At 40.7% G+C, this 23,111-nt stretch overlaps 1 protein-coding gene across 10 annotated transcripts in view; it reads left to right on the top strand.

Moving 5' to 3' along the window:
* The window catches only part of trioa (trio Rho guanine nucleotide exchange factor a), a 111,393-nt gene that overhangs the window by 75,822 nt on the left and 12,460 nt on the right, over positions 1–23,111 (top strand). For 4 of the 10 annotated variants that reach the window (XR_014530552.1, XR_014530553.1, XM_083523321.1 and 1 more), the window contains 26 exons: positions 749–940; positions 1,111–1,280; positions 5,420–5,594; positions 6,922–7,117; positions 9,152–9,318; positions 9,462–9,581; positions 10,726–10,917; positions 12,923–13,072; positions 13,158–13,272; positions 14,214–14,329; positions 14,637–14,759; positions 15,222–15,416; positions 15,786–15,901; positions 18,005–18,071; positions 18,211–18,320; positions 18,493–18,562; positions 18,651–18,740; positions 18,826–18,918; positions 19,023–19,134; positions 19,209–19,399; positions 19,492–19,593; positions 20,910–21,049; positions 21,159–21,258; positions 21,355–21,598; positions 21,729–22,027; positions 22,135–22,305. Coding sequence is in view for 5 of the 10 variants with exons in the window: in XM_083523321.1 (XP_083379447.1) it covers positions 749–940; positions 1,111–1,280; positions 5,420–5,594; positions 6,922–7,117; positions 9,152–9,318; positions 9,462–9,581; positions 10,726–10,917; positions 12,923–13,072; positions 13,158–13,272; positions 14,214–14,329; positions 14,637–14,759; positions 15,222–15,416; positions 15,786–15,901; positions 18,005–18,071; positions 18,211–18,320; positions 18,493–18,562; positions 18,651–18,740; positions 18,826–18,918; positions 19,023–19,134; positions 19,209–19,399; positions 19,492–19,593; positions 20,910–21,049; positions 21,159–21,258; positions 21,355–21,598; positions 21,729–22,027; positions 22,135–22,305 (3,816 nt within the window). In the remaining 5 variants the exon portion in view is untranslated. Of the gene's footprint in view, positions 1–748; positions 941–1,110; positions 1,281–5,419; positions 5,595–6,921; positions 7,118–9,151; positions 9,319–9,461; positions 9,582–10,725; positions 10,918–12,922; positions 13,073–13,157; positions 13,273–14,213; positions 14,330–14,636; positions 14,760–15,221; positions 15,417–15,785; positions 15,902–18,004; positions 18,072–18,210; positions 18,321–18,492; positions 18,563–18,650; positions 18,741–18,825; positions 18,919–19,022; positions 19,135–19,208; positions 19,400–19,491; positions 19,594–20,681; positions 20,712–20,909; positions 21,062–21,158; positions 21,259–21,354; positions 21,599–21,728; positions 22,028–22,134; positions 22,306–23,111 lie in introns of all 10 variants that reach the window. The other 6 variants (XR_014530549.1, XM_083523318.1, XR_014530550.1 and 3 more) reach the window with 3 other exon arrangements.

Raw genomic sequence — 23,111 nt, forward strand, 5'->3', positions numbered from 1 at the left:
TATACAGTAATTACCTGTTCCTTCTGCTCTGTGCGATCAGACCCACACAACGTGTTAACACACGGTTGTTCTTTCCTTTAAAAAAAACAACCTGTCCCGCTAATAAGGCCGGTTCTGCAGCGCTAGTATTTAAATATACATTCGCAACATTCAACGTTATTAGTAAGCTTTGCTTAAAATTCTTTTTGTATCGACAGGGACATGTCAGTTATTGTGTATTATACTGATAAAACTGTTATAGACAGATTTGTGTTGATCAGATAGATAGCATTGTTTTTGTAAATAAATATGGATATGGAGTAGTTACACAGAGTAGAAAGATGGAGATAGACATAGAGCAAAGAATATATATATATAAAATCCCATTAATCATATAGATACATCATATAATATATTGTATAGAATAGAAATAACATATTGGTACAGCAGATATATGAAGCAGCATAATAGGGATGGATGGATGGACAGACAGACTGATAGACAGACAGATGGATGGATTGATTTTATACACATTTCATACATTTTGGATAGATTGATAGAATAGAGAGAGAGAGAGAGAGAGAGAGAGAGAGAGAGTATTGAATAGATGGACATTAGGCTGAAAAGTGTTGCTTTAGGAAACCTTTATCAGTGCAGCAAATATTAAATAGCATGTGTTCAGTATAATAGATTTTACTGTGTGTGTGTGTGTGTGTGTGTGTGTGTGTGTGTGTGTGTGTGTGTGTTCGTGTTCATGTGCATGGCTTAGAACACATACACCAACGCAGATAAGCTCCTGGAGGCGGCGGAGCAGTTGGCTCAGACGGGCGAGTGTGACCCAGAGGAGATCTACCAGGCCGCCCACCAGCTGGAGGACCGCATCCAGGACTTTGTGAGGCGGGTAGAGCAGCGTAAGGTCCTGCTCGACATGTCCGTCGCCTTCCACACCCACGTGAAAGAGGTGCTTCAGCGCTTCTCTTTTTTCTTTCTGTTTGCTACATGTTATTCTCCAACAAAGTGAGATTAAGCAGCAGTAAAGTGCTCCTGGAATAGAGCGAGGTCAAATGTCGTGCTGTAGCTTTGAGGCATGTGCTGTGTGTGTGTGTGTGTGTGTGTGTGTGTGTGCTGTAGCTATGGACATGGCTGGAAGAGCTACAGAAAGAGCTTCTGGATGATGTGTATGCTGAGTCGGTGGAGGCGGTGCAAGATCTTATCAAGCGCTTTGGCCAGCAGCAGCAAACCACGCTGCAGGTTACAGTCAATGTCATCAAAGAAGGCGAGGATCTCATTCAGCAGCTCAGGTATCATACACACCTGCATCACCTGTAGCATTCATCTTTAGGGTTACGATTCTGTTGTACAACAATAAATATATATAAAAAAGTATCATATAAGATTTGTACATAATCCACCCAAATCACTTTCTATAGGTTTATACACATAATGATTTTGAACTCGTAAAACATTTTTCTATGGGATTTAATAAAAAAAAAAAAAGGCCAAGTACTAGCTGTGCTTAGCATTTCTGTTACCATGGTTACCCCCAGGAGAGGTGCAAGCAGTTTTTTGCCTGCTTTTTGAAAAGCTGTGCTGAGAGGGAATTCTGACCTTTACAGACAGGCAGAGGAAAGAAAAAGACAACAATTTTGCTGTCTGCATCTGAAAGACTCTTAAAGCTCTGGAGTTTCTTCATTTAAATCAAGCAAATGTGCTGACTGGACACTATTCCCAGTTCCTATAAGCACCGTAAATCCGCTCAAGCCTGGTTATCGTCATTAAATAGTCGAGTAGCTTTTATTCTCAATCCTCCGTATCATACAGTGATGCAGTATGGGATTTGCTTTGTAACACCAAGCTGGAGCAAACTGTAACAGGAAGTAAAATCCAGATCATCCACCAGTTAATTTGGACTTCGTTTTACCTTTTCTACACTGGTGCTAGCAAAATCTATTTGTCAGAGTCATACTGTAACGTACAGTATGTGCAGTGTGCTGCGGCAGAGAAACGTGCCGTCCTGAGTTCTAGCAGGTCTGAATGCTTATGTAAGAGAGTGAGAGAGAGAGAGAGAGAACGATAGAAAGAGAAGCTTGTATCAGGTCCTCTGCAGCCCTCAGGCAGGCAGTGCTCTCTGTTTCTTTGTCAGCTGGCTTACACTGCTCCTGCAGAGCTTTATCCACGTCACTCACACCCTCACAAACACCACACGCCCAGCCCGCAGCACAGCAGCACAGCCGAGCTCGACTTCATTTTGATTATATTGTTAAAGCTAAATCTACACCAGAACTAATGAGTCAGTGGGATGATGTGTATGTCAGATATACCTGCAACATTTCATGCAGATTTAACTTTATGTAAGAAGCACTAAATTTAGCAGGCAAGAATGAAGACATTTTTACACTCTTACTCTCGTAAGAGGACGCCTTTAGTCCTCTGTTGTTATTATTTGTAGTACTGGAATATGTAAAAAAAACAAAAACAAAAAACAAACAAACAAAAACAGGTGCACGCTGCAAATTAGTGTATATGACGTCTGTACAACATTTTAAACTGAATAATCTTCACCACATAATGCAACAGTGGCCTTTCATGTCAGATTGGGCACTTTTTCTGGGTTGGATTTGGACACTATTATGTAATGCATCTCTGGTGTTTCCTCATAAAATGTGATCCTGTCCTAAAGATGATAAAGGCCGGTCATTAAGATGATAACTCACCATAAAGACGTGGGCATTAAGCTGTTGTTAGCCCTGCAGATTGTAGCGCTCGTTAATGAGCAACTCGGATGTGTCCTGAGATTAAAGGTGCACTCAACAATTTGTATCTTTAAAAAAAAAAAAAAAAAAAAAAAAAAAAAACCTCTGCACTATTGCTTTTAACATGAAAAAGTAGGAAAAACAAAAAAATAAATATTTTACATATATATATATATATATAAAAAATTAAATCTTTTTTTTTTTTAAGGAGACATAAACTCTGTTCTCTTTGGCCGACATCTCAGGTGTGGTAGAGAAACTGACGTTCACCACGGACCTGCAACTAATTTGCGAACAGTTGCAAAAGTTGCTAATTTAATCCCAATCGCTTTCTTTCCTGCGCTAGCACTCAGATTTTCTAGCGGAGGGAAAAGAAAGCTTTTGGGAACGAAAGACGAGTAGAAATAGCTTTCTAAAATTATTTGTACAGATAATTTATGTAATTTATTTTTATTTATTTATTTATTTATTTTTACATTTTTTTGCTATAGAGATTGACAGGCTAGGTCGATTAATTATTTTATTTGTTTTGTTCCACCATAACACATTTGAAAGCACTATCCAGCCCTTTTCCACTCTTCCTTCCCATGAGCTCACAGATGCCCATAATTTACTGTAGTCATTGTATTTAAGAGTATGGCATCAATCCCAGTCAGAGAGCACGACCAGTCGCTTAGCTCCCGGCCACAAATTACTGCGGCATCATTTCATTTGGTTTTGAATCTGTTTTTAAATTTGTTTTAAATCTTTCAAAATAATAGATTGTACCTTTAATATGAACAATCGAAAGAAACTGAAACATACACAACCACATACATGTGTGCACTACAGATAATGTGGGAGGAGAGAGAATATGGATAATGTGGAGTCTGAGGGAGTACGAGGTGGTTAGAACATCAGGGTTATTGGTGATGTCATCCTCTCTCAGAAACACACTTACACCCTTATACTCCTGGCAGTGTGTTATACAGTCCTGGTTGCATAATGGCTGCTTTAATAATTGTCAGCTAATTATGTAGAGGAGTACTTCAGCCACCCATGCACAGTGGTGCAACAACAACTACAAAAAAAAAAGCCTCGCCACTCACCGTCTCACATGCCGGCGTACGCACCACACAGTCACACTCACTGGTGTGTGGCTGCAGGTTTTTGTAGCTTGCTTTCAAAATACAATGCAAACATCAACCCCACAAGTCAGTGCTTTATTTGATTCTCTGAAGTCCTATAGAATGAAGGAGTAAAATATTGTCATCCATGTCATTCAGTGTTCTGTTTATATTCAGTGCCTGTCTTATGAAACATTTACACATTGTTAATGGCACTGGATTGAATTTAGATTTGTGTTAATCCTGTGTTCTGTGGCCTCCATGGTTAATCTGGTTTACTTTCATATATGATTATTCGTATATTACTTTTTTTTTTTTTTATTGTCTTCAATGTTTATATTATTCCACTCTATGAGTAAATTTGACCTGTGATTATGACTGATAAAGTATATGAGAAAAGGTCTACACACCCCTTAAATAAAAAAAATAAAATAAAACGAATCCAAGATGTCAGATCTAGGGCTTGGTGGTCAGAGGTTACCTGTTTGCAGAACTATCTGCCAAATACTGGTCACTTCCTGCATGTGCCAACAATCTCACCTATTCTTAACTTAGCAAAACTGTAATAGTACTACTTTCAAGCACAATTAATAAAAGCACTTTACACCCAAAGAACACGGTACTCATGCTGAAGCATGGTGGTGGGAGCATCAAGCGACTGATCCACTTCTGTTTAGAGGGACTCATGTATAGCTCCCAGTCTCTCCCACACTTGCTAAATCTCATTGAAAAAGTCAAAATGACCCTCACAATTTGTTAGATCTGGAGAATTAATTAATTAATTAAATAATTTATTTAGCAGAATAATCTGAATTAATGTTTTGTTGTTGTTGTTGGTTTTTTTTAACATTACAGAAGCCTGCAATTTTAACCAGGTTGTTGTGACTCTTTATATCTACTGTATATATTTCAGGAAATAATTATTTTGATTTATTGCTCCTAGTTTTCATTGTGGCCTGAAACGGGGATTATCGTAGCAGTGTTGTAAATAATGAAGTGGCTTTAGTGAAAGTAGCAATAATGTGCTTTTTGTGGAAATAAATAACACAGTGCTTAATATGAATGAAGTGGAAGTTCACTGGGATTAGTTCTGTTTGGCTGCTAATTAATTGTCCTGTGGTTTTGTGAGGTAATTTTTAGCAAAGTCGATTTTTGCACTCATGTAATTATAAATAGCTTCATATTATAGCTCTGTGATTTTTCTTTTGCTTATGTCGGTCTCCTTCCCTCACAATACCAGTTTAACCACTCTTCTTGTACAGCTTGGAAAACAAGCTCAGTAAACCATAAGTGTGGGTTCTCAGTTTTCCCACGGTTACACTTTACTGTAGAAGTTGCACAAAAAGTCACACAGAAAAGCAATTTAATTGTGTTTGGACTGTTAAACTCATTATTTTACCTCAGTAATGTTTTCCAGTTAAATTGAATGAGAAAGTGACCTGTTAAAGTGCGTCAATGCCCAGAGAAACCAGAAGGAGAAACAGATCATGTGGTCAAAACCATTGAGGAGCGAACAGTAGGTGATTATATCGAATCGTTGTGAAATGACATCTCGACATCTAGTGTGTGTTTTTCCTACAGAGATTCGGCCATTTCAAGCAATAAGGCCCCACACAACAGCTCCATAAACCACATTGAGAGTGTGCTGCAGCAGCTGGATGAGGCCCAGGCTCAGATGGAGGAGCTCTTCCAGGAGAGGAAGATCAAACTGGAGCTCTTCCTTCAGCTCAGGATCTTTGAGCGTGACGCCATTGATGTGAGTCATGCTATGCCACCTGCATTCTGTGTGTGTGCAGAAAATGCCTACATTGGAACAGACAAATAAAAGGAATTTAGGAAGATTTTCCTAATAAAGAAGGATGAGCAGGCTGTGTGAAATGCCCTGGTGGAACAAGAACACTCACGCACTCACGCACTCACGCACGCACGCACGCACGCACGCACGCACGCACGCACGCACGCACGCACACACACACACACACACACACACACACACACACACACACACACACACAGCCAGTGTGAACTGTGTTTGATAATAGCCATGACGATCAGATTTATTTTTGTATTTCCTACAGATTTTTCCTGTTTTGCCAATGTCTTTCCACCCTATTAATGTAAATAGAACAGGAATCTTTATCCCACAGTCACAGAACAGCTCTAAGTCGAAATCTCTAACCGCGCCGACACGAGCATGTTGTGCCAGCCGCAGTGTTTTTGATGCCAGATGCTACCACACACTCTTAATCTGCAGTCCCACAATGCCACCTGGCAACACAGACTCGCTCTGATCCATGCACTTCAGCTAGAGTCTGTTAAAGCTCCGTTTCCATTGAAGGAACAGACTTGACCACTGACCAAACCAGATTCCTGTTGCACTCAGATTAACCTTACAGTCACAGAAAACTCTGTCCAAAAAAGCAAAGGGAAAATTAATCCGGAAATGGAAACCTGTGTGTGTGTGTGTGTGTGTGTGTGTGTGTGTGTGTGTGTGTGTGTGTGTGTGTGTGTGTGTGTGTGTGTGTGTGTGTGTGTGTGTGTGTGTGTGTGTGTGTGTGTGTGTGTGTGTGTGTTTGCTTTAGTTGAAACGAAGCCCAGCAGCTGTAGTTGTGCGCTCCCTGCTGTCCCATTTCCAATTAACCAGCAATTAATGAGCTGCAGCTTTCACATGCTAAAAATGAGCTGTAGCCAACAGAGATTGTTCAGAGAGCTCATGCACACAGTGTGCCTGCAGTGTGTAAAGGTCAGGACGAGGTCAGCCCCAGCACATGCTGCTGCACGGAAAGGAGATGCTTTGGATTTAGGGCTGCAGAAACCATTCCGCATGTGTCAGTTACCGGGCGTGTGTTTTTTTTGTGCTACTGTTACTGTAAGCAGAACTGCTTCTGATTGCTTTTACTTTACTGAGCGAAACTGCCCGGATTTGACATGTTGCTGTTTTGACTCCTATATTTCAAACTTCTGTAACTTCATTCAAACTTGACATAACAAACACGGAAACATATGTGGCGTGGCGCAAGATGTGCTCGATATCAGAATGAATAATTGAAAGTTTCACCCTTCACCTTTCCTGTGCTCTACAGATCATCTCGGATCTGGACTCCTGGAACGAGGAGCTGTCGCAGCAGATGAGCGACTTTGACACTGAAGACCTGACGCTGGCTGAGCAGAGACTGCAGCACCATGCCGACAAAGCACTCACAATGAACAACCTCACGTTTGACGTCATTCATCAGGGCCAGGAGCTACTGCAGTACGTCAACGAAGTTCAGGCGTCTGGTAAGACTCGCTGTTCACATACACATCCTTCGTACACACTCGCATATGATGTCCGTATTGATGTCCGCATATGCATGTCCTAAACATGGTCATTTCAGCCGGCCTCTTCTTTCTTACTTTCACTTCTAGTGTACATTTGGACGTCATCACAGATCAGTGTGCAGGCACAATGTTGCAGTCTGCTAGGGTCATTCTGTCCTTCCTTAGTCATTTGCAGTATTGCCATGCAATGGTTCAGGCTAGTTTCATCATGTTACATTTTTTCCTGGCTGTAAAGAATCTCTATCCTTATCCAGAGCAGTACTTGTCAAGGTCCCAAAATTAGACCAAACTGCTCCTTTATGGTGTGTAGAGTTAAATACGTTTTTTCTTTTTTTTTGTTTGTTTTTTTTTTGCAGTACCACAAATATCCTGTTTTTTAAAGCTGTACTCAGGCTTGCTAAGATATCAGTCATAAATTCCTGATCTGCTGACAAGTAGATCTATTAACAAAATTGGAAATAAAAATATTTTTTTATATATATGACCAGCTCCATGAATTTCTCTTAAAAGGAGAAAATGCTGACAATTCTGAATATGAAGGGAGTGAATAAATGAAGGATGGAAGGAATGAAGACATTTGTTAAAGTCTGCTGAAATAACTAGAACAGTAAAGTAGATCATATCATTAGAAAATTTAATATTAAATGTAAAACACACACACACACACACACACACACCCACCCACACACACACATCTGCATTACCCCTATGGGGTGAACAAATAAAATATTTAATTCAACGTTTCCATTTATTTAATCAATTTAATTTGTCAATTTATTGATTACTCAATTTGATCAATTTAATTAAAAGGTGCATTGCATCAATTTTATTCTATTTCATTTTTATAAAATAATATATTATTATTTTAATATTATATATATTATTTAACCAAACAGGCATTTTATTTAAAATAGTTATGAAAATCTAAACTGTTTAAATGTTAATCATGAATGTCAATAATGATAATAATGATAATAATGATAATAATAATAATAATAATAATAATAATAATAATAATAATAATAATAATGAACTGTGTTAATAAAAAAAAAAAACGGCAGCAATTGTATGTTTCGCATTTGTTCCTGGTAACGGTTCCGAAATTATGTCACTGAACTGTGACATAAAAATCAAGATACGAACCGTAACCGTGAATTTTCTGTACCGTTACATAATATAGCGCTGGCTGTGCACCGTGCCCTATCGTGTGTAAAAACATGTCTCAGTAATGGCCTCAGTAATTCGCCACTAGGGGCAATAGCCTATCAGTGCCGATTAATCAGTAAAATTGATTAATCGGTCAACCTGTAATGTATATTATATCTATATTATCTCCCAATTAGCAAATCTGGTATATGCCATGGTATTTTGAACTTGTTTAGAGGGTTATGAGGTCATAACACAGAAAAAGATCATTAGAGATTACTTCTTGTGTGCTGTAGGTATATTTACATTTGGCATGGATCATCTCATCCTGGATTTTTTTACAAAAAAAAGTGATACCATAGATTTTCTCTTGCATCTTTTTGTGTTATTAGTCAAAATATCCATAGGAAAATTAGGAGATTCTGTTCAAGCATATATGACGTCATGCCAAATGTGGTTACACATGCAGCTTTAGCTACCTACTGATCCGAGGCTTTCTTTCTGCCTTGAACGATGAAGTGGTGACAGCACGCGCACACACACACACACACACACACACACACACACACACACACACACACACACACACACACACACACACACAGATAAAAGTGTGGCTTTTTAAACTTAATCTCACTGTCACTGGCATCATTGATTTGCTACATCAAAAGACCACATGCAGACACGGGCATTTCCACAAATTCTCCGCTGTCCAACCTCCTGTGTTGAGGATGCTTATCGAATCGCCTTCGTCACTCCTCTACGAGCAGAGTTGTCTCTGAGCTTTATCTTTGCTGACTTTGTAGATTTCGTTCTTCCTCTGAATCAGCCTCTGTCTGTGTGTAGGTGTGGAGTTGCTGTGCGATCGCGATGTGGACATGGCTACACGTGTTCAGGATCTTCTAGAGTTCCTGCACGAGAAGCAACAGGAGCTGGATGTGGCTGCAGAGCAGCACCGCCGCCACCTGGAGCAGTGCGTGCAGCTACGCCACCTACAGGCTGAGGTCAAGCAGGTAACACGGGTATTTATTTAATTACATTTATTTTAGCTGCTGAAATATGTAGATATAAGAATTATCTAATGTGTGTGTGTGTGTGTGTGTGTGTGTGTGTGTGTGTGTGTGTGTGTGTGTGTGTGTGTGTGTGTGTGTCTCAGGTGTTGGGCTGGATCCGCAATGGTGAGTCCATGCTGAATGCTGGTCTGATCACAGCCAGTTCTCTGCAGGAAGCCGAGCAGCTGCAGAGAGAGCATGAGCAGTTCCAGCATGCTATCGAGGTACATTTATTTCTCTCTACCACTTTCCAGTCCTTCTCCTCATTAGTGCCTTCTTTACTGACTCTGCAGCCTCTTGAGAGGTTTTGTTGCTTCTGTGGTAGAAAAAGCCTAAAGTGGAAGAATACATACCTAATAACAGCATAATAACGGCAGTCTGCAGTCCTCCTTATTTTCATAATTTAGATGCAACTCTTAGTGACTCATTTAATCCATTTGATCAAAAACCCTTCATCAGACTCATTTCCTTGCATAGGAGTGGAAGCCTGCCAAGATTTTTCAGTTCTTTTTCTTCTCCAAATCTGTGGCTAGAAATTGGAACAACTTGAGGAGACAAAGCAGCCTGTCACAATTGTTTCTTCTTTCTATGAGATCTCAATTTCTATTCTTGTTGCCATTAGTTGTGATGGAACTCTTTATAAATGACCTGTAGGCTGTTTTTCAGCTGTCATTCTTGTAATTAATCTTATTCAGAATCAGACTGATGGAATTAACTGGTTAATCAAATTTATCTTATTTTCTCTTCGCTTGAATGTCATTGGCCTTTAAGTTGTTTATTCATTATTGTCTAATAATTCTCCTTTTTACCAGTCAGGCTTTCTAGCGTTATTATTAGGAATTTTTTTTTGCTTATTTTATTACATCATGATTCCGTCTTAAAGGTTTTTTTTTTTTTTTTTTTTTTTTTTTATAAAAAAATGTTATAATAAAACCAGACATAAATTTGTTGTTCTGGGTAGTAAATCATTTTAAACGGGTCCTAATTTTCTGATGTCTATGTTACGCCATGTCTTAGTTTTCTTGGTCGCTGGTCCCTATATAATTTTCTGCATTACGACTACAAATGAGACCAACATGCAACAGCCAATCAGCTCCTCTGTCATTGATGTGAATCTCTCTTGGATCGTACCACAGATGTAAAACGGATTATATTTTTCAGCTATGGGGAAGTGCAAGTTTATACTTGGGGGAAAAAAATTAATTTAGGGCTCGGTTAAGGCCGAGTTAAGGTTTTTTTTCTTTTTATGTGATATAGGTCTTAAATTTCATTCTTAAAGGTTTTAAAAAGGTTTTAAATTTGACGATGAAAGCTGCAGAAACCTTGTACATGTAAATTATGTAACGGGGTCTGTTTGTCTGGGAGCAGAAAACCCATCAGAGCGCTCTGCAGGTGCAGCAGAAGGCAGAGGGGATGCTGCAGGCCAATCACTACGACATGGACATGATCCGTGACTGTGCTGAGAATGTGGCTTCTCACTGGCAGCAGCTCATGCTTAAGATGGAGGACCGTCTTAAACTTGTCAATGCATCTGTCGCCTTCTACAAGACCTCAGAACAGGTGAGAGCCAGGGGTCAGAGAAAATTACTTCTGTGCATGTAAAAAAAAAAAAACGAGACGCCACATGACACCATTCAAAAGACACTGAGTTCTGTTCCCAGCTGGAACAACAGCAGGATCTCTTTTCTTAAAAGAAACTTTAAGGGCATGGATCAGGGTGGGGCACTGAGCGATATTGTGGCTCCAATCATTTGTTGTATGTTTAAGGGTGTTAAAAGTGCAAATCTATATCTATCTTAGTAAAAGAAAACAAATAAGTTGCCACAAGTGCATGTCTAAACCCGCAGAAGAGATTTGTTATTGTGCTGAAGCATGCAGCGGGTCATTATGTATGGTGCAATGCAATCGTTAGTTTCGGCGTAAGCTGAACCTCCGGTACTGCTTTGACTTTCCGTGAAGTCGTGTACTGACAGCCCAGACAGCAAAAGAACACAATGTGGTGGAATAAGCACACCGCGTTTTACTCATTAGCATGTTTTTAACAAGTCATTTTAACATTGCAGAAAAAAGCGTCTCTGCAGCGTGTAAGTGCTCTTCTCTTCTCAGACTGAGCTGGTTAGACTTAGTGTGTTTATGAAGTGGAATGTAGCTACGCACAAAACATAATCAAATGACATCCAATTTTTTTGGGAGAAAAGAATACCAGTAGAAAGGATGTAGATGCCTTCTGGCTGTCTAGTGCCATGTTTATTAAACTGGCTCTTTATTCAATTCTCCTACTCGGCCTCTGCAGGCAGACAAGTTGACTGAGTAAAAACATTTCAACACGGTGTTGGTTAAAATATACAGTACAGGTAGTTCCTCGACTTACGATAGAGATGCGTTACAATGACCTTATGGTGGCTCGAAAATATTGTCGACACATGGCCTAGCCTACCCAGGGGTCTTAAAGAATGGTGATCAGTATGAGGTTGTGTACTGTCATTTGTTCATAATTTAACAAATTACTGGACACAATGTAGCAAAAAAGAGCCATTTTTAGTACCATACTATATAAACTATACAATCTATTTGTACACTATATTGCCAAAAGTTTGTGGACACCTGGTCATAAGTCTGGTGTGTGCTTTTTGAGCATTGCATTTCACCTTTATTCCCAATTCCCTCAAATAATTCCCTCCACTCCTTGGGAAGATGTTCTACTTGATTTTGGAGTGTGTTTGCAGACATTTGTATTCATTAGCCACAAGGGTGTTTGTAAAGTCAGGTACTGATGTAGGTGATGTGAGGGGAGGAGAGGAGACCTGGGAGCAATTAATCCCAAAGGTGTTCAGTAGGAATGAGATCAGAGCTTTATAGCAGGTCACTTAAGACCTTCCTCTCCAAACCATGTAAAGCATATCTTCATGAAGCTCACTTTGTGCACAGGTTCAAAATAATACAAAATTAAATTTTACCACGCCCAAAGATGTCCTATACTGTACAATCGTGTGCCTCCAGCTTTGTGGAAACAGTCTGGAGAACCACCACATGTGTCAGGAAAGGTCAGGTGTCCCAATACTTTTGTCTAGTAGTCTAGTAGTCTTATAGTATATGAAGCGGCAGGCGCATGAACGTGCTTCGATTAGCGAGTGGTGGCGTGAGGGTGGAGCATACGCTGCTACGATTGAAAATCAGACAGAAAACATGAAATATTTTTACAATTTTGACATGTCGCTCTCATCATCGTAAGATTGAAGAAGAAAAAAACACGTAAGTCAAACCATCGTAACTCAGGGAACATCTGTATTTTATAGTATGTTGACGGTTGGTATGCAGGCACGCACATGCAAGTTCTACCATTGGAATAGTTTATATGGCTTCAATAACAATAATAATAATAATAATAACAAAAAAAAAATACACAACCTTACAGTTAACAGTACCAGATTGAAAATATATTTAACACATTATTACACATTATACACCGAATAATGGTTCCGTTGGCAGTGGACTTCAAACTTCCCACTTTATTACATCTGTAAGGCTCAGTGTGTGTAATTGGAATGTTTGGTTTGTTTTACAGGTGTGCAGTGTTTTGGAGAGTCTGGAGCAGGAGTATAAGCGGGAGGAGGACTGGTGCGGTGGAGCAGACAAACTTGGTCCCAACTGTGAGACAGATCATGTCAGCCCTATGATCAGCAAGCACCTGGAGCAGAAAGAGGCCTTCCTCAAGGTACCATTCCCCAAAGGCTACAGTATTTACTGCAGCCTTTTAACGGGCTTTAATGATTTACGTACCTGTATGTGTCTCCTTCCAGGCATGCACCCTGGCCAGACGCAACGCTGATGTGTTCCTCAAGTACATGCACAGGAACAGTGTGAACATGCCTGGGATGCTGAGTCATGTCAAAGCACCCGAGCAGCAGGTCAAAAGTGAGTTCACAGAGCACTGCAAGAGGACAAGACATCTAAGGATGATCGCAGTAAATAAATCAGAAAACAGGCCTGTTTCTGTAACTGCGCTTTTTATTTCAAATGCCCACTATACAAGCTGCTTTCCTGCGGTTGAGCTTTTACCAACTTGCGTCTTTCTTACTGTTGTCTCTGGAGGCATATCTAAACACAGCTGCTCTGCCTACAGGAGAAATGTGCATTTCTTTTCATTCGTTTGTTTTATATTTTATTTAAGCTCTGTCCTGACATCTAGTGGTGAAAAATAACATTGCATGCTCATCTTTTTCACAAGTTGTGGTTGCCTCGAGTGACCCACTTAGATACAGTTTAGCCCAGTTTGTAGTGTGCAGTGTATCTGCACCCCCCTGTTCTGTTCCATTCCTTGATTTAATGACTCACGAATCTGGAAACAGTAAGTGGGTCAGGCCTCAGCACTGCAGAACTAGACACACTGTCTCAGGGGGTGGATCCATCCTTTGGTCTTCACGATACGCACACATCCAGAAACACACCTCGTTATCAAGTGCATGTCCGACCCCTAGCTTTAGAGGTAACTGATACATAATTGATAACCATTTTCAATCTGTTTACATTCAAAATGATTCGAAGGACCGAATGTTGCAGCAGATAAAGTAGACATTTTTACACTGAATTAGTAAGACTGAAATTTACTGGTGTTTTAAAACAAATGAAACACTTAAAATAGATAAATATAATGAAGCTATGATTAAATACAAATATTTGATGGGTTCATGTGTGCCAATCAGTAGCATTTCTGATAGCTCTCTTGTCTAAGTATAATTGTGTGCTACAGAAATCCTTTTCTAGAAGCTTGTGGTTAATGGAATCAGTGCAGATTCTGGTATTTGGTGTTTGGTTTTTGTTTAGTACACAAATGCATTTTGTTTGTTTTTGTATAGATATACTGAATGAGTTGCTGCAGAGGGAGAATCGTGTCCTGCACTTCTGGACCATGAGGAAGAGGAGGCTGGACCAATGCCAGCAATATGTGGTGTTTGAGCGCAGTGCCAAACAGGTTCGCCTGTTGCATGGACACTTGTACACTCACACACCTGTATATATTTGCAGTCTGTTTCGCTTTCATTTAGTTTTCCTGAGATAGAGTCATAAAATCAAACTTATACCACATTGTGTTGTTCTCATTAAGCAAATGTGCTTCGTTTCCACACAACACTGACTGCTGCACTGTAAAAACCCCGGACCATCTGTCTCTGCTTAGACTGACCACTTTGTATGCTTCTCAGATCCTCAAGTTCTTACGCTCTGTAATCTCTGAAATGAATCCGATCAGCCGGCGCTGACGTGCGTTAATTGTGTTACAGGCTCTTGAGTGGATCCATGACACCGGTGAGTTCTACCTGTCCACACACACGTCCACAGGCTCCAGCATCCACCACACACAGGAGCTGCTGAAGGAACATGAGGACTTCCACATTACAGCAAAGGTAGCCTACTTGCTTCAGTGCTGGAGCTGTTCTACACATTTTACTTAGTGTGGGAGACATATTTCTAAAGTAAAAAAATCATAATTTCTAAAGTCAGCAGTATTTCTGTAGACTATAAAGACAAAGAGCATATTGGGACTAAACGTGGAATGTGATGCTCAAAAAACACAAACCATACTTATGACTAGGTGTCCGCAAACATTAGGCAATATAGTGTATGAATTCACACCCCTTGAACTCATGAACCGAAATAAATGAATGAAACATAATCCAGATACTTGTGTAAGCCAGTGACTGTCAGTAATTTCAGTATCACTGTAAGTTGATTTGTTATTAAACTTATTGATTTCATTGGTTGAAACATTGTTAGTTCATTCTTTAACACGAGACCTACACCCTGTTCTCTCTCTCTCTCTCTCTCTCTCTCTCTCTCTCTCTCTCTCTCTCCCTCTACATCTTCAGCAAACCAAAGAGCGAGTGAAGCTGTTGATCCAGCTGGCTGACGGCTTCTGCGATAAAGGTCACGCTCATGCAGCCGAGATCAAGAAATGGGTGACGGCGGTGGACAAGCGCTACCGAGACTTTTCACTGCGCATGGATAAATACCGCACCTCCCTGGAGAAAGCCCTGGGCATCTCCTCAGACTCGAACAAAGCGGTATGCCGTCTGCTGCGTGTGTCTTTCCTCTGCCGTCACTTCTGTTTAGACGTCTGTAGATTTGATGGAGTTGGAGGTGTTTTGACTATTCATACAAGGGATGTACTTCGCATAAGAGAACTATTTGAAGGATCCACCCACATATTTTTAAAGCCTGACATGGAGGGTACAGTAGTGTTCAAGACAGCAGATTTCTAAACTGATTCACTGGTTCAATCCAAAATGTGCCACGTACTTCAGCCAGCAGCACCACATGTCCTTATGAGAGATGATAAATCAATATTGACAGTATAAACATTTACCGGTTCTCTGTTACTGTAATTCCTGCCATGTTCAATATTTTTTGTTCGTTTATTTTCTCTTCTTCAGAGCAAGGACCTGCAGTTGGACATCATCCCTGCCAGTGCCCCAGGGTTAGAAGTCAAACTAAGAGATGCCGCTCACGAGCTGAATGAAGAGAGGCGCAAGTCTGCTCGCAGGAAGGAGTACGTGTCCTCAGGCGCTTTTCTCTCGTATTATCTTACAGCTCACACCACGGCACTTCTCACACAACCACACAGCACTTTTCACACACCCATGCAGATTTACTAGTTACTTTAGCAATGCGAAACCAAATGACCAGAAGATAAACTGCTTTAGTGCACGTTTACCTGCTTGGACAATGTATTATCAATGTCTTACATTCTATTCAGTACGTGACTGATAATTTCCCAAATGGATGCTCATGGGTTAAAAATAACAAACAACTATTCATATATATATATGCAGTTTTCTAATGGATGCAAAAATGCCCCTGTGAAAGTATATAATTCAGCCCCAACATTCCATCTTCTCCACTAAAAGAAAGAAGCCTATGCTTGGCTTTTATTCATACTTTTGTAGATATCAGCATTTTCCTGATTCCTTTAAGCATAAGGGAGATGTGCAGACCTGCAGTAACTACAGGGGAATTAAGTTGATCAGTCACACCATGAAGTTATGGGAAAGAGTAGTGGAAGCCAGGCTGAGAGAAGAGGTGACCATCTGTGAGCAACAGTATGGTTTCATGCCGAGGAAGAGCACCACAGATGCCTTATTTGCTTTGAGGATGTTGATGGAGAAGTATAGAGAAGGACAGAAGGAGCTGCATTGTGTATTTGTGGATTTAGAGAAAGCGTACGACAGGGTGCCGAGAGAGGAGTTGTGGTATTGTATGAGGAAGTCAGGTGTGTCAGAGAAGTATGTGAGGGTGGTGCAGGACATGTATGAGGACAGTGTGACGGCAGTAAAGTGTGCAGTAGGTACGACAGACTGGTTCAGGGTGAAGGTTGGACTGCATCAAGGATCGGCCCTGAGCCCTTTCCTGTTTACAGTGGTGATGGACAGGTTAACGGACGAGGTCAGACAGGAGTCTCCCTGGACTATGATGTTTGCAGATGATATTGTGATTTTTGGTGAGAGTAGAGAGCAGGTTGAGAAGAGCCTGGAGAGGTGGAGATATGCGCTGGAGAGAAGGGGAATGAAAGTCAGTAGGAGTAAGACAGAGTACATGTGTGTGAATGAGAGGGAGGGCAGTGGAGTGATGCGGTTGCAGGGAGAAGAGGTGGAGGAGTTCAGGTACCTGGGGTCAACAGTGCAAAGTAATGGAGAGTGTGTTAGGGAAGTAAAGAAAAGAGTGCAGGCAGGGTGGAGTGGGTGGAGAAGAGTGACAGGAGTGATTTGTGATAGAAGAGTATCTGCAAGAATGAAAGGGAAAGTTTATAGGACTGTGGTGAGACCTGCGATGTTGTATGGATTAGAGACAGTGGCATTGAGTAAAAGACAGGAGGTGGAGCTGGAGGTAGCAGAGCTGAAGATGCTGAGGTTTTCGTTGGGAGTGACGAGGATGGACAGGATTAGAAATGAGTTTATTAGAGGGACAGCACATGTAGGATGTTTTGGTGACAAGGTGAGGGAGGCGAGATTGAGATGGTTTGGACATGTGCAGAGAAGGGACATGAATTATATTGGTAGAAAAATGCTGAAGATGGAGCCACCAGGTAGGAGGAAAAGAGGAAGGCCAAGGAGGAGGTTCATGGATGTGGTGAGGGAAGACATGCAGGTAGTTGGTGTGAAAGAGGCAGATATTGAGGACAGGGTGGTATGGAGACGGATGATCCGCTGTGGCGACCCCTAATGGGAGCAGCCGAAAGAAGAAGAAGAAGATTAACCAAGATGGAGAAGTTTTACTCACACGTATTTTTTCCTGTTATAAAAAAGTTATTTATTGTATGTAGTGTCTGCATTGTTCTGCGTAATTATTTATAGTGCAGTTTTGGGTAGTATGAGTTTCGCTGACGAGTGATAATGACGGATTATATAGCCATGCATGAGACTGTCATAAACTCTCATAATTGATGTGTGACATGCAATATCCAGGAGAGTGCTGTTGAATTTCAATGAGAACGCTTCAGCTAATGAAGTTCAGCACCTGCTTTTCGCTGTATTTTTATTTTATTTATTTATTTATTTATTTATTTTTTACAGCGCACCATGAAAAACTTTTTCATCGGTTTATCATTCACTTTATAGCCTATTTGAATTTATGCTGTGTGTTTGTGTTTGCACAGTTTCATCATGGCAGAGCTGATTCAGACAGAGAAGGCCTATGTGAGGGACTTGAGAGAGTGTATGGATGTAAGTAAACAGCAGTCCTAATGATTTTAATTAGTGCGTATTATTGTATTGTTATAGATTCTTCATTTAAATGTTAGTGTTTCTTTTAATACATGTTTTGCTGCCTATTTGGAATCATACATCGATGTTTCCTCTGTAGACATACCTCTGGGAAATGACCAGTGGTGTAGAGGAAATCCCACCTGGTATTGTCAACAAAGAGCACATCATTTTTGGCAACATGCAGGACCTCTATGAATTCCATCACAAGTGAGTTTTTTTTTGTCATTGACCATCGAAATTTACAAAACTGTGCATGTTAAAGTGGATAAAAAATAAAATAAAAAAAATCCATTGTTGTGTACCATTGTTTGCATCTCTCTCTCTTTTGTTCTCTCTCTGTCGGATATCTTTCTAATTCTCCATCTTTTTTCCTTCACAGCATCTTTCTCAAAGAGCTGGAAAAGTATGAACAGCTCCCAGAGGATGTGGGTCATTGTTTCGTGACCTGGGTAAGCCTACTTTTTTGAAAGCTTATCATTTAAGGCACGTTTTTATGTTCTAGTGCCCGGTGGATAACTTTGATTTGTGCTTTCTCAGGCCGACAAATTTCAGATGTACGTAAACTACTGCAAAAACAAACCTGACTCCACACAGCTCATTCTCGAGCATGCTGGATCCTACTTTGATGTAAGAGCTCGCATCTATAGTAATAACCACAGTGTTAGGATTTCCAACTTATTTAGCCTTTTTTTTGTCTTTCTTGACCTCACAGGAGATCCAGCAGAGACACCGTCTGGCTAACTCCATCTCATCCTATCTTATCAAACCAGTGCAGAGAATAACCAAATACCAGCTGTTGCTCAAGGTCAGGACATTGCTAACAGCACTGACCTTCACATTAACTTATAAAATCCCGGGTCCCAAAACAAAGGCTGATGTTTCTCATGTGTCATTGTGTTGTATATGTAGGAATTGCTGACATGTTGTGAGGAGGGTAAAGGAGAAATCAAAGATGGTTTAGAAGTCATGCTAAGCGTGCCTAAGAGGGCCAACGATGCCATGCACCTGAGCATGCTGGAAGGTATCAACATGTCCAGTTATTTATCCAAATACACATAAACATGTACATGAAATGACCACCATGTGTCCTCTTAGGTTTTGATGAGAATATTGAGTCTCAGGGGGAGCTGATCCTCCAGGAGTCCTTCCAGGTGTGGGATCCCAAGACTCTGATCCGGAAGGGACGAGAGCGCCACCTCTTCCTATTCGAGATGTCCCTTGTCTTTAGCAAGGAGGTTAAGGATTCCAATGGCAGAAGCAAATACATCTACAAGAGCAAACTCTTTGTACGTGTTTTCTCAAGACTTTGCGATGAACAAATCACTAGTTGTCCTTTTTATGTCTTTTGGATATTGACCTTTACCTTGTGCGTGTTTAGACCTCAGAGTTGGGGGTTACTGAACACGTGGAGGGAGATCCATGTAAATTTGCCCTCTGGGTGGGACGGACACCAACCTCTGACAACAAGATCGTTCTTAAGGTATGCATCTTTCACTATTGTTCATTCTGAGTGTTTTTTTTTTATTTATTTTTTTATCCCAACCCTGTGTTTTGGTACTGCTTGGTGGCATGGCTGTGGTGTCGAGCTCTAGGGTGGTTGTTTAGCTTCATGTTCAGTTCTCTTTCATCCTTCTCACCTTTCTATTGGCTGTCTCGGGGGGATTTCTAACACCTCTCTACACCCGTGAGCTGTGAAGGTTGTTATATAAATGTTTGCATCTCTGAATGTGAATCTTGGTGGCTACGCTTGGTGGCTCAAAAATCTGCAGCACCCACAGCATCTTGATATATACCCTGATTTTTAAAACCCTTTATGCATAGTGTTTTAAATGTATTTGTATTGTTTGTATTTTTACAGAACGTGTTAAAGTTGCTAGTTTGCTTTAATATTTGGCCCTTTCATAGGATTTTATAAATCTGTGTTCAAGTTGTGTCTAGTATTAATATTAAGGTTTAGGATTTAATTTGAAGTAGATTTTGAAAATTCAACATTTTATTTATATGTATAATTGATGACAGTCAGTTTTCTTTTAGCCTGATTATAGTTTTTACAGAATAGAAAGCTTGTTCATGTGATAAATTGTTTTATATTACAGTGATGAACTTATAAGATTGTTTTATAAAACGTATTTCTAATAGCTATAGATCAGACAGTTTTGTTAGGACGGTAAAGTAATGCTTGTAAGATTAGTAAAAGTATCAATACGTGACCAAAGCTAACTTTATTCGCTGATGCTTGCACGCAAGACTTCAGCTGATGTCATATTTTGGATAGCGAGCCCATGTTGGCTGTTACCCTTTCACACAACAAATAATCATGAACATCACTGTACATCTCTACAACATATATTACTGTCTATTGTGTGAACTGTCTTAGTTATTGTGTGACTGTCCTGAGAACGGTTAACAATTCTATGCACTTTGCACAAACCTTTTGAATGCATGAACAAAATTAGGGTTAAAAAAAAATAGTCAGTGTTGTCCATCTGTCTTCAAAGCCAGATTTTTGTCCGTTTTGTACTGTATATTTCAAAAGTAGTGAAATTTTCTTCTATATTTCAAATTAAGCTAAGTCAGGGATGCAAACATGGAGCGATGGTGAGTATAGCCCAGCACTGACAGTTCACCCTTAGATCATAATTGATGCAAGAGATGTGTGAGTGCCCTGCTTCAGCATTCTTCTTTTTCCTCTTCTCTTTTTCTCTCTCTCTCTCTCACTCACACACACACACACACACACACACACACACACACACACACACACACACACACACACACACACACACACACACACAGGCGTCCAGTATTGAGAACAAACAGGACTGGATAAAACACATCCGTGAGGTGATTCAGGAGCGCACAGTTCACTTGAAGGGTGCACTGAAGGAACCTATCCACATCCCAAAGCCTTCTGCAGCCAAACACAAGGCTCGCAGGTACAATCTCAGGCCAGTAAAACCTTCCTATACTCTACAAAATTCCACCACATAGTTTCCACATGTGTTTGAGTATGTAAATGGACTTTTCCTGTTTTCTACCGTGCAGAGATGGCGAGGACCTGGACAGTCAGGGTGAAGGCAGCAGTCAGCCAGACACCATCTCCCTGGCCTCTCGTACTTCTCAGAATACACTTGACAGCGACAAGGTTACAGCTCAACCTTCTCATGCTTCACCTTACCTGCAGTCTATTGACACACTTCTAAACCTGAAGTTTTCTTTATTTTCTCTCTCGGTGACTTAGCTGTCCGGAGGCTGCGAGCTCACTGTGGTTATCCATGACTTCATGGCAGGGAACAATAACGAGCTGACTGTCCGCAGGGGGCAAACGGTAGAGGTGCTCGAGCGGCTCCATGATAAACCTGACTGGTGCTTAGTGCGTACCACTGAACGCTCACCTGCCCTCGAGGGCATCGTACCCTGTGCCATGCTCTGCATCGCTCACTCACGCAGCAGCATGGAGATGGAGGGACTCTATAACCACAAAGGTGAGAAGGGCAAAACTTTCTTTTAGTTTTTCCAGACATTTTTTGGGGGGCAAAAAGTTATTTATACAGAGAACAGTGTTCTACTTGCATTGTTCTGCATGACATAAATTCACTCTCTCTTCCTCTCCAGACACACTGTCAGTGTGCAGCAATGATGCCATCCTCCCTGGCTCATCTGCCACCCTCCAGCCTGGGCACATGATGGGTTCTCAGAGTTCTCCAGGACCCAAGAGACCAGGCAATACTCTACGCAAATGGCTGACTAGCCCCGTGAGGAGACTGAGCAGCGGCAAGGCGGACGGCCATGTAAAGAAGCTTGCTCACAAGCACAAGAAGAGCCGAGCCGATGTGCGCAAGAGTGCAGAAGTGGGCTCGCAGAAAGACTCGGATGACAGCGCCGCAACACCACAGGACGAGACTGTGGAAGAGGTCAGGCCAAACTCTGGTCCTTTATCATGTTAGCCATATTTCTTTATTCAGTCCATTTTCCATCCCACTAATAACTTTTATTTATTATTATTATTTTTTTATTTAAGAGGGTGAGAAATGAAGGCCTAAGCAGTGGCACACTCTCCAAATCCTCCTCCTCGGGGATGCAGAGCTGCGGCGAGGAAGAGGGAGAGGAGGGTGCTGACTCGGTGCCTCTGCCTCCACCAATGGCCATCCAGCAACACAGCCTCCTTCAATCTGATACTCAAGACGACAAGGTGAACCCCTCAGATCAGATTTAACTGATGTGGGATGATGGTCAAGAGTGGGGAAATGACCTCTTATCTAATCTAATTAATCTAATCTAATCTATTAAGAATTTTATAATTCCTATATAGTCTATGTCTAGATAGAATTTGCAATAAATAGCATGGCATTGAAGACACTGTATGTTTATTTTTTCTTATTTTTTTGTACAGATTAGTTTGGTTTTGATTAGATTTTGGCAATTGTTTTAAGTTTGATTAATAGCTTTATAGATTATATGAGACAAAAAAACAAAAACAAAAAGGGACATAATTTTACAGGACAATTTGTCAACCTTGGGGGTGGAGTAAACTTGAAGTAAAATTTCTGTTACTACCTCAAAGTTTTTTTTTTTTTTTCCTCTATTACACCATATCCTGAAGTGTTTTATTCCTCTTATACCACAGCAGCTTGCCAACAATGACAGTTATAGGCAATCTGAGAAGCCAAAAAGACCTCCGTCCTGAAGATTTTTTTTACATGGTAGAAAATTGGCTGGCTGTTACATCCTGTACTCCATCCTGTGCTGACTCATGTAAACCTTTAAAGTCGTCTTTGATTAATATTAATCTGCGACAGCTGGATCGACTGTCAGAGCTGCTGCAATGCAGAAAACCTGAAGAATCCTATTTGAGAATTCAGCAGTGCTGCTATGGTATAAAGACTGTATAGACTGTAGCCTGACTGTGTCACATTCCCCCCCCCCCCAAATTTAACACACAATATTTTGTCTATTATTTTTAATGTAGAATCTAAAGGGAGATTTTATACATCATCA

This window comes from Silurus aristotelis (assembly GCF_946808225.1).
Source record: "Silurus aristotelis genome assembly, chromosome: 21".
Classification (NCBI taxonomy): domain Eukaryota; kingdom Metazoa; phylum Chordata; class Actinopteri; order Siluriformes; family Siluridae; genus Silurus; species Silurus aristotelis.